At 32.7% G+C, this 12,518-nt stretch overlaps 1 protein-coding gene across 2 annotated transcripts; it reads right to left on the bottom strand.

Moving 5' to 3' along the window:
- Positions 1 to 3,224: 3,224 nt before the first annotated feature.
- Positions 3,225 to 5,265, bottom strand: LOC127796616 (transcription factor bHLH61-like). Of its 2 annotated transcripts, none has more exons than XM_052328852.1 (4): positions 5,125 to 5,265; positions 4,495 to 4,614; positions 4,194 to 4,373; positions 3,225 to 3,752 (listed from the first exon to the last, which is right to left on the bottom strand). In XM_052328852.1, the coding sequence occupies exons 1-4, from the start codon at positions 5,203 to 5,205 to the stop codon at positions 3,657 to 3,659; spliced, it is 477 nt and encodes a 158-aa protein (XP_052184812.1). In that variant the 5' UTR covers positions 5,206 to 5,265; the 3' UTR covers positions 3,225 to 3,656. The 2 variants fall into 2 exon arrangements, with proteins under 2 accessions (XP_052184812.1, XP_052184813.1); XM_052328853.1 differs by having other exon boundaries at positions 4,194 to 4,370.
- Positions 5,266 to 12,518: the final 7,253 nt, after the last annotated feature.

Below are 12,518 nucleotides of genomic sequence, written 5' to 3'. Positions count from 1 at the left end.
TCTCCTCTCCCCTCCCATGGAAACCCCCCGCCCCTGCTTCTCTCCTCTCCCTTCTATGGCCGCTGCCCTAGCCTCGCCTCATCGCTATACCTCGCTGTCATTGCCGCCTCACCTCACCGATCTGTTGCAACGATGATTGACGAAGCGAGGCGGCGATGGCAGCGAGGCGAGACGAGGCGAGGTTAGGACAGCGGCCATGGGAAGGAGATGAGAGAAGCATGGGGGGTTTCATGGAAGGGGAGGGGCAATTTTGTCCTTTTGCCCCTTTTCTATAACTTTCTCTATGACTTTTTCTGGCTCTGTAGTGGAGCTCTTTAACATTATTCTTAAAGGAGGGGTGTTTATTTTATATTATTATTTTTTATTTTAAAATATAATAATATATTTATTCTTGGTTAATATAATTAAAATACATATGTTACACCATAATGATACCATTAAAACAAGCTTTTAACATTCTCTTTCTTAATGGTAATTAATTAATCACCCACGCGTCTTTACCTTGCAAAAATAAATCTTAGCTGTAGTGTGCAATCACAAAGTTTCTTCTTCTAGTTCTCGTGATGAGGTTTCCTATTATTATATATTGTTATTTCTATTTTCTGCTTCTAATTACTAAACATGAAGATGAAGTATGATTAAAACATGATTCAAATATGTATGTTGGCAAGAAAAAGTTGTTTTCTTGCTATATATTCTATAATTAAACTTGATCTTTTATTAATAAATAAAAAGGCTTACTATTTTTATCCAGACTTGTCATCTACCACTTTGACGCTAAAAATGAATAGAAATCAAACTAGCTAGTTCACAAAAATTAATATTACAAACTTTTTGTACCATCTTTGCTTCTACAAGAATTTGCACAACATATATATATATATATAATTTTCCCACAGGAATTAAAAAGGTGTGTTGCTAAATACAATGTACGAATAAAACCAGGCAGAGTGAAGCCTGCGGTTTCAGTCCTGTTGCCATCAGTTTAATGCCTGAAGTTTCAGCGGTCCAAGATACAAGCAAAAAGTGTTCTCAAAACCAAGGGGCCACACCTACTGCAAAGCGTTCACCGCTACCCCTCTCTCTCTCTCTCTCTCTCTCACTATATATATATATATATACATATATACACACCAGTACTGCTGCCCATTACAGCTCTAAGCTCAAGTGCGAATCTGATAATTATCATTGATCATCACCACAGATATATCGTGGAAGAAGAAAATGGAGGCCATACAAGCCTGGGTTTTGGAGCACAAGCTCACCAGCATCGGTAATATTAATTTCTGAGTCCATCTTATATATTAGCCCAGCCTCAGTTCGTAGTTAATAGAGAAAGCTTAAGGTGCGATATATTATATGTGATTGATCATGTGTGGGTTTAATTTGTTGATGTGCAGGAACGGTGTGGGCATCGGCGGTGGGAGCATCGCTAGCTTACTCTCGTAGTGCAAAAGCGGCCCTCAAGCCCAGCGTCAGGCTCATCCACGCCAGGATGCACGCACAGGCGTTGACGCTGGCGGTGCTGTCGGGGGCAGCCGCGTACCATTACTACGAGAAGCGCATGGCGGAGCAAAGCGATCAGCCTCCTCCTCCGACCACTGCCACTAGCTTGGGCAAATGAGCGCAGTTGCAGCTCTTAGTTAATTAATTCGGCTCGTCATCAAATATTACCTAGCTACCTAGCTAGCTCTTCTCTACTTTCCCAATTATATTGTACTAGCTAGCCAACCAGTTGTCTCGATGTATAATTTCAACAAAGCTTTGGTTTACTATTCTACACGTGTTCTCAAATAATTCGTGATGGTGGATGATCTGACCAAATTTTTACCACACCTCTCCATTTCTATGGATTATTAACTAACACTATCATCTTCTTTATTTTCTTTAAAAAAAAATAAACAATCAACCTAACAACTTCTTTTGAACATAACAATCATCTTCCTTAATTATTTGTGAGGAGCTTGAGATTTTATTATATTTTTGTAAAATCACAAGGAAAAAATAGAGATATTCATGATAAAGGGGGGAGAGAGAGAGAGAGAGTTATGAGGACTAGTCCAAGATTGGGCTTTTGTACTACAACCTTCGCTCTTAGTTGGTGTGGGTTATGGAATGGGCTTGGTTAGTTATGCTTTGACCAACATATATGCCGGCCCATCTAGTACCAATCAGACTGCAAAGCCCATCTAGTACCAATCAGACTGCAAACAACAAAGAACAAAATTGGTCAACCAACCTAACCCTCCCACGACAAATTAAATCACTGGTTCCTCTTCTAAGTTCTAGCTAGCCGAATGCATCTTAACCCCTCTACTAAAGTTATACAACATTATTTGTTTTCTCTAGATAAGTTACTATTATTTCTATATATATAATATATTATCTTATTTTACCATAACATTTTTATGCATTTTTTCCATAAAATATAATATTGATCTTATTCTAGAAATGTTATTGTTATCATTTAATTGTCAAGAGTTAAGACTGTAAGTATGCACTAGTATAAAAACATTTGTCATTCTAAATTTATAAGATTATATGAATGGACTCACATTCCTCCAATAGTTTTTTATTTTTTTATCAATAGGTAAAATGGTTTTCAGTTTATTAATTAGCTAACCAGACAACAATTAAACTTGCAAGATGGGCAATATTCATCACTGATCATCATGAAATGATAAACTACTTTTCCAGCTCTTTTTATTTTTTTGAAAAATAAATGATAAGACGCCTTATTTTTTTGAAAATGGAGGGGTTTTAGGTTTTTGTTTGACTAATGTCTTTGTAGACTCATGCATATCAACTGTATAACATAGACCGGATAAGGACCCTTTTGCCTGCCTTATTGAATAAGACAGTAGACATCCTACAACAACAAAAAAAAGGACAAAATTACATCTATGTGTTATATATAAAGAGTGGCTTACAAAGACCAGCAGAAGTACTCAAATAATTTGGCTATAAGTAGAAAGGCTGCCAAAAATTTGGAAACAACCTTCGTGATACTACAATTAAATCAATCATTTCATAAATATAGACATATATACTACTCAAATCTTTAATAAGAAAATGCATTATGTATAACAAGGTGTTCTTTGTTTTGAACATATATGAAATAACCGCTCAACGCATAACCAAGTATACGTGCAAGTTTAGCAACATCAGTATTAACCCTTCTCAGATCATGCATTAAAAAATCATTCTCAATTTCCTCAACAATATTTGCACAAGGGAAGTGGATTAATTAATTCCTTTGATTGCATTATACCACACTTGTTACATCAGAAGCCGAACCGACTGAGTTTCCTAGCATTTGCACTAGGACTCATTATTAGTTAATACTCATCGACGATTAATCTTGCTATCCCTTCGCCTTAATTTGACACATTGAAATGAAGATTCTTAAGCATATATATTAGGGTGCTTGCCTCTTCAATTTGAACTTGAACAGAAACTTGTGATCTTCGATCCTCTAGCAAACTTTTTTTTCTTCTTTTTTTCGTATTACTACTTTTGTTGCTGAATAATCCCGATCTCTGGCAACTGACTTCAGAAAAACCGATTCCTTTAATTTGATTAACAGCACCGGCAACCTAAGAAGAGAAGAGGCAGATAGAGGAGGAGGGAGAAAGGAATGATCATATATAATTTGATTAATCTTGCTCACTGGTTTGGCTCCAGTTCTTGACAGCCTGAGACACTGCTTCCTTTACCACTTGGGCATCAACCCTTTCTTCATTGTCTTCATTCTGCGAGAAGAACCTTAAATTCCTTATTCAATTCTTTAAAATATATTGCAAAAAACAACAAATGCACATTGTGGAATTAACCCAATCCACATTTAGACATATGCATATATATATATACCTAACACAATGATGTAATTAATTAATAGTTCCTTCTTAGTTAAGAAAATGATTTTTTTTTTTTTTTACAAAATTTTTATGTATGGAAAATTTGTAATTGTGTACCATTGTCTTCTGTTATTAAAAGCAATCCAACTGTGATTGTACTTCCAGGAGGAATTCCAATTCAATATTGCTGTATTCATAATAATCAAGTTATGGTAGAGTTTCAGTTTAGATCCAAGGCTGTGCATGAAATCAGAAAACAGTTATTCCACACGTGACAATTATTGTCCTAATATATGTGTATGTGAATATGCGGCAGAGGAGTTCTATATCTCTTACTATTTCTCCTCCAACCGCTTCGAGTTGAAAACTATTGGCACAAGAGATCCTAGCTTCCTGCACATTAAGGCCCAGATCTTCAAAAGCTTCAAGAACCGAGACAAGCAGGCCGGGGCAACTTTTCTCTGAGATTACATTAATTAGGTAGCCCTTGGCTAGGGTTTCCACTGTAACCTCCTGCTTAATTCACATGTGCAAAAAGAACCCAAATCAAATATTACAAGATTCTAATTAAGGATTAATCTCAATTCATAGAAAATTATCAGGAATTAATAAGATGATAATTATATAATAGATGTACCACAGAATCTTGATCACTCGAGCTTTGCGCCGTCTCGATATCTTGATTCAGTCTTTCCACCTTGCGTTTCAGCTCCCCTATGTACTTTGATGCATCTAAGATGATTGAGGTTTCCTCTAGCTGAAACACACATAAAACAACTCACAATCGCAACCTAGCTAATTGCACCATTGTTTCACTTGGTTTCTTAAATGAACTGTAATATATATACATCTACATATATAATGGCATTTATGTTTAATTATCCAAAATTTCCTAGAAGAGGGTAACAAACAACTATTTATCAATAACCCACTATATATATACCCTTTTTGATCCCAAGGTCTCTTCTAAGGCCACAATATATTTATGGTTTGACACATATCTATTCGATTTCCTAATTGATTTATCTTTTTGTAATTTTTTTGTTCTTCATTATAACACTGCTATACATAGCAGATGAACTCGAAGATGAGTCTGAAACTCAGTTGGGGAGATTAAGAAGAGATCAAAACTATATGTATGTACATTAAAGATAGAGATAGAGAAGGATATATGGGATGAAATAAAAAGAGTAGACATTAATTAAGCCAATGAAAAAGAGTATGTGCAGAAGGACAGATATATATAGATAAGCAGGGAATTAATTACTGCATGAGAGTTAGTAATGGAACGAAGCAGGTGCAGCTTCTCATGCAGGGCAGCTGCGCGCTTGTGTTCCCTAGAAACCATATTACTTTCGATCGATCGGCTTAATTAGTTAATTTCTCTTCGCCTTTCTTCTTCTTCTTCTTCTTCTTCTTCTTCTTCTTCACCTTTCTCTCTTTTTCCTCTTTTTCCTCTTTCTATCACTTTGCAGAGCACTGAAGCTTTTTGAAGAGGAGATGAGCCCTTAAATCAATATCAAGGCTTGTTTGCTAGCTTCCCTCAAGGCTGCATCATCACCATCATCAGTTTCCTTCACTACCAAATAACAAATTACATACCCTACAAAACGATACCCGTGAACTTACATCCTTGCCCTTTTAGAATCTATAATTTTGTTCATAAACGTATAAAATTTAAAAATTATTTTTCATATACATACATATGTATATTCTTCTTCTTTTTTTTTTCTAAGGTTATACATATTCCATTATATAATTAACTAAACATGAATTTTGTTGTTAACTACTAAATGAATTTTTTTTCTTTCCAAAATATCCTTTGTATATCACTTAAAATTAGAAAAAGAAAACTCAACAATAAAATAAGTTATTTGTTGGGGGTAAATTTATGATCTCCAAATCACACTATTACATGAAAGTTCATCTTTGTTTTATTTTTAAAAAAGAATTGCCTAAAAAGTCAAAACTAAATTGTAGCTATTATAAGTGCCACCTTTAAATATAATTTTTCATTTAAAATCTTTCATTTTTTACCTTCATACATCACGTGCATACAACAACGTTATGGGTATATTTTTGTATATATAAAAATATACACGAAGAAATCGTGGCGGATTAATTAATTAACATGCAATATCCAAGACCACATTATTTTCATCTTTTTTTTCTTTTTGAAACCAAATGGTGATGCATTTGAAAAATACTGTATATTTATCACTAATTAAAAATGCATAATAAATATACATATTATTTAAAAATATAATAATTTTTATTATTTTTTTAAGAGCAACAACTCTACCTTATTTTCGAATAAGATTTATTATTAGCATATAACCCTTGATACTCGTATATGAATTATGAGATTCTATTGAATATTTAATATATATATATATATATATATATTTATACATGATGTAAAGTTGTAAAATAGAAAAAGGAAAAGGAAAAGGAAATAAAAGAGGGAGAGAGGAGGGGGGCGGGGGGGGCAGATGGGTAATATAGGAAAAGGACGAAGGACAGAGGATGGCTTAGTTAGGTCACGAGAGGCAGTGGAGGAATGGAGGAGAAGAATCATGGGCTCGTGATCATCGTCATATGCCATGTCCATGGCCTTGGATTTTTGGAATTGAAGGCCATCAATTAATTAATGTATCTTTCTTTTCTTCATCATACATATATATATCTATATATATAACGGACAAAAATATTTAATCTTCTTTTCTAATTTTAAATAATAACTTTATTATTATATAAAATATTTAGATTAAATGTCCTAATTACATTATAACTTTAACAATTTCAAACGTAGGCCATTTAAGTTTATAAAAATAAAATTAAATAACATTATTTATGTACATATATATATGCGTATGTATGTTATGTATGTTATGGACAGATAGAAAAAACATAAAAGGATGAGAGAGAGATACAACAAATTAAAGGCGTATGAATACGTACCATACACGGGATATGAATAAATACATGAGTTTTTATCAGAAACAGCGAAGGGAAGCGTCAAAATGCATGGATGTTTTAGTTGTGATTTTTGGATGCCTCCAAAGAGGATTTTTAGTCCTTTCTCTTTCTCTTTCACTTTCTCATTCACCCGTTGTCAACTTTTGTCCTCTCCTCTCTGTCTCTCTACACGTGCCATTCTTCTCTCTCTCATACTCTGTCCATCTACTTATCATAATATATGATAAGAAATTCAAATAAATATCTAATTTTATCTCAAGAAAAATATATATTTATAAATTTTTCACTAATTTTCTTTTAACTTTTATTCCATATATAGACCCTTATTGTTTGGGTAGCCATGTGTTTTATTTATAACAATTTTTATAGATCCCAATTAATATAATTTGTTTATTTTTTGTCTTCTAAATAATTACAATTAATTCCATACACACACATATATATTCCCATATTTATTCTTCAGTTCATTATCAAAATTCTCCACCATATATAGAACAAAGATAGTCTCATATAATCTTCCAAATTTTTAATATCAATGGAAAACTTTTTACGAGTTTTTATATATCTATATACGAGGGTGACAAGCATATATATATATATATATATTCTAACATCAAATTAACTCATTTTCTTTAATGCCAAGTAATTAAATTCCTTCAACACACACATATGCATGGTCAAACTATATATTGACATTGAAGTGCATGTTTGAAGGGAATCTAAGTTGGACTTCAACTCTATTCACACTGCAGGTTAGCTATTCTTCTCATGGTCTCATTTTGCTCAGTCATCATGTGTTTTTTTAGAAGACATGCACTATAAAAAATAAATATTTTCATTTAATAACACATCAAAAGTAGTCTAGTTATAAATAGCTAGTCACCCTGATGGGTTTTTTTTTTTTTTTTTTTCAAATTTAAGTTTTTAGAATCTAAGACACATCTTTAGATCTCGTGTAATCTTTTATCATAATTAATTATTTAAAATATAAGAATGTGAATGACACTACTATAAAATTTGAATGGAATGTTGCTAAATTTATGAATGAAACCCTAATTATTGTCTAATATTAAAATTCTTACTAAGCACATTATATTTAATCTCATAAATAAAAAAATGAATATATAAGACAAAATCAAATCAAATATATATATACACGATGTCTGTCAATGATGAAAATATTAACTTAGCTTTCTAACTAAAAAATATATAAATATATTCGTTTAGTGGAGAGACACAAGAGTGACAATTAAAAAAAGAAATAAAACCATAGACATGGATGTGCATATAATTAGAGAGAAAAGAATAATTTTCGTACTGGAAGAATAATTTTTCGATCACATCACATGGGGACCGAATTCAATTATGAATTTGCGATCGTGTCAAAAGTCCAAATGAAGCACGAGCTAATTGCAATCAACCATCGATCAATCATGAATGGGCGAGGATTCGGGAGAATGCTATACGTACTATCTATCATATATAGGTCCTCAAAGATGTGACTGTAAATTATGTATGATGCAACATGATTTATCATTAATTAAGATTTACAAGTACGTACAAGAAGACATAATTGTTTTTCTTTAATTTGCTTCGTAGAAATTAAAAGAGATATAAATAATTTTAATATATGGTGTTCAGTCCAGATTCATTTTAAGTTTGGAATGAAGTTCTTATCATCTTCCAGACTTCAATGTGGCATTAAGTATTTTAAATATTCTCAGTAATTACAGTTCTCAGCCTTATTGTGTAGAGCAAGAAGAAAAAAAAAATCCTAATTAGGCTGTATATATCTATCCATTGAAAGGAGAAGAACAAATTAAGATGAATTATATATATATATATATATCATGACAGCATCACTTCATATAATGTATTATTAATGCTGAAATATATCAGTTTAATTTGATGTCATCAACAAGGGAATCCTAGAAGCTTAACATGATAAGCGTTGCTACTTCTGTTTTAATTTTTTTGCGTTGTACTAGAAGATTATGCGCCTAACTTGTGCAGCCACATATAAAAATAACCTCTTTAAAACATAAGAATAAAATTATATACAAAAATATTTGTTTTTTATCCTTGCAAAGCGATAAATCCCATGCATGACAAACTGTTTTTTTAACCAATATGGTTGCATGGTTGCTGAAGAGGCAACAAAAGACCACCTTGGCCTTTTGACACATCCACCAATTTGCCTAATGTGCTGGTCTGGGAAGAACCTGGCACAGGAAGGCTTTCTCAAAACATATATATAGAGAGAGAGAGAGACACACACACACAAACCACACACAGAGATATATGGAAAAGGAAAAATTACAATCCAGATACATGCTATATCGTTTTGTATCACGAGATGAGTTAGCAAGATACATACATACCACAGAACAATGAACAAAATTACAGATATAACACACACACAAAGTATATAGTATATATAGCTTATTATTACTTCTTGGTTCCTGCATTGTCTCCATTCCACAAGGACAAAATACGTACCCACCTATTCACATGTGTGCCCATTAATCATTAGAACAATACAATGCCCTCCATACATATACTCTGATACAACTTTGTCTCTTGCCTTCCATAAAACTTTGTTTTCACAAAGATTCTACCCAAGTTTTTACCCCTAATATTAATCCATCCTTTTTTTCTTTACCCCTATTAAGATTAATTGAGGGTTCAAATAAGAGTACTTCTAGTCCTACATATTAATTAGCCTAGCTCCCTCTTTTTTCTTGCTCCTTATCTTCTTATTGGTTTTCATAATTAGATTCTAGGGCTTAATTATATAATACCCTAGCTATTGTTGGTTTTTTTTTTTTTTTTTGTTGAGAGTTATTATTGGTTTCACCGCCAAAACAGACATCAAAATGTTAGTTGTATGCAATATATACTTTTGCATGGGACACGGAAAATGGGAAGTGTAAGGTGAAAGGGGAGGGGGCATTGAGATCACAATTAGTCAGCTTGCAAAGGCAAGAATGGTGAGTGTGCACCGGTCAAACTTAGGCAATTATGTATTCTAAGTGTACTTGGATGTTGAAGTTGCTAGTTTGTGACAAAATATATAATGTGGACAAGTATTATAATTAGGCTGAAATGTTTACCTCTAATAATTATATGATGTAAAAAAGTTGCTCTTGTACACAAGTAGACTTGTGCTAAATATAAGTTTCTAGGGTTTTCGGCTTCCATATGAACAAGTCGGATTTCTTTCAGCATAGGATTTATCTTTAACCTTTTCACTACCGTGCAAGCAAATCAATTCTTCTACTTCTCACATTTGAGATCAATTACGTAGTTTGAAGATTAGTTGACTATATACCTGTGCCACACAATCAAGATATCAAATCCCTTTTCGTTAATTAATTAACATATGAAATACCAAAATAAGCTCAGGTGCAGTGACAATCCAACTAGTCATTCCTCTATACGTCTCAAGATTAGAACCAGCTAGTCAGAATTTAAGGAACCTATTTCTAAAATGGGGAAGGAAATCTCAAGGGAAATCATGTTCTAAATTCTATTTCGTTGTGTAAGTCCCCTCTGCCTTTCATTCAAATAAATTTTGATGTGTCTTTTAAGCAAAACAGAATGGTTGGTGGCATTTGAGCTAGACATAGCTCTGGGAATACACTTGCTCGACCTTCTTCGGATTGTAGCTCTACTATTGTAGCTAGAGATAGCTTTTAAGCAAGAAGGTATCTCCCTGTTGCATCACTACCTGCCCTTCTTTGGATTCTCCACATTGTGAGCTTAACTGAAGATCCAAGTTCATTTTTGTGATAACTTAACTAGTTTATTGTTGTGTCGATGGACTTTGATGCTCTTTTTGCTTATTATTTTTGGTCTATATTGGGATTGGTTAATAGTTGCGGTTGCTTCATTTTGCCTTTTGTTAAATTGTTGGGTTTGCAACCCCAGATTTTCAGTTCGTAATGCCTCTAGCTAACTGCTATCATGAAGACCATCAAGAAAATTGACCATCAATGCTATCTACAAGAGTTAAAGATATTCAAGCCTATCTGAGCTCTCAAGTTGACAAGTCATTTCATTAATTCATAGGGATGCGAATGAACTTGTTCATATGATAGCGAAATATGCTTTCTCTTCTAATTTGGGCCAGATTTTGTACTGCCAAATGATGCTCTAGTCTTGGCAAATAAGGAGTCCTTCAACTGTGATGTACTTTTCTGATTATTGCACTAATGTAATCTTTGTTTAGAAGGAAAAAAAAAAAAACACTCTTCCAGCCAAGCCAATATCAGTGCTGATCATTCATTCTCATTATGGTATTTCGAAGAATTGTGAATTAGGAATAATGTGCCAAATTGAAATGTAGAAAACTGATGATAGATAATGTGCCATCTTGAGTGAATATTCAATTTAATCCATGACAAGTACTTGAAAAATTCTAAACCAAAGGACATCGAGATTTTGGAAAGAGAGAGTGTTGTGAGCGGATGTCCTATCCATCGAAATGATGGATGATATCCCAAATAAGTGAGAAAAATATAATAAGTTACAGATAATTAAGTAAGAAATTTACCATGCAGCCTGTAGTTGGCCTTCAGTTATCTAGGGGAAACAATATGATTGATTGCTATTTGGCTCCTCTAGATCTATGTCTTTTCTGTGTTTTCACGAAGAAAAACAATTAATAACTTCTAAGACAAACATTTAGAAAACATTGAACATTTGACCATGTTCAAATTTCATGAACTATATATGTGGATAATGCTAGACGAACAATTGGGGTGACAATTTTATTGACAATTCTAAATTATCACAATATTTTGAGATTAATTTATTGCGATAAATTGAAGGCCCAAATATTTTGAATCCTTGCCCACATATTCCCCCCCCCTCTCTTTGTTTGTTCACCTTCGGCGTGACGTTGTGGTGCTGTTGCTGTCAGTCCTCACCAAAAACGGCCACAATCTTTGATTCTTGTGCTTCCCAAATATTGCTAGCTTCTCTTTCGCCTAGTCTAGATTTGAGAACTCCACAGCCTACGTCGCCAATGAGCTTGCCTATGTTGGTGGCTGGTGTTCAATGCTCAATGCCTCATTCTCTCTCTTTTTGGGTCTTCTATTCTCGCCTGTCACTTCTCTCATGTTGCCATTTGTCATCCGCCGCCACCAACACCTCCATCTTCTTCTCTCTTTCTCTGCCGACAATGATTCTACAATCAACCTCCACTGTTTGTCGCCATTTATTGCTATCTAAATATAAATATACAAAAATTAAATATATATATATATTACACCAAATTAAGATTTACATATATATAAATTTACACAAATATATTTTTTAAATATAATTATAAACTAAAAATATATTATATAAAATTATCTATCTAGATTAAATTAACCTTATTTTATTATTTTAAAAATTTTGGCTTGATATGTGTTGTAACTTTTGAGAATATAGTTTGGGTTGTTATTTTTAAAAAATTATTTCATAGTTTGATTTTATTTTTTAAATTATAAAATGAAAATCAAACTATAAATTATAATATTATAATATTTATTTTTAATAAAAAGATATATTTATATAGCCATCACAATACAATTATATTTCTTCTCTTTATCATTCATACAAAATATAAAATTAATATATTTTATAATTATTTTATGTATAAATAATTATATATATTTGTATATATGTTATTAT

The sequence above is a fragment of the Diospyros lotus genome, chromosome 3 (genome assembly GCF_014633365.1).
Source record: "Diospyros lotus cultivar Yz01 chromosome 3, ASM1463336v1, whole genome shotgun sequence".
NCBI lineage: Eukaryota > Viridiplantae > Streptophyta > Magnoliopsida > Ericales > Ebenaceae > Diospyros > Diospyros lotus.
Note: the sequence above shows the minus strand (reverse complement) of the source record. Positions and strands in the feature narration are given on the sequence as shown.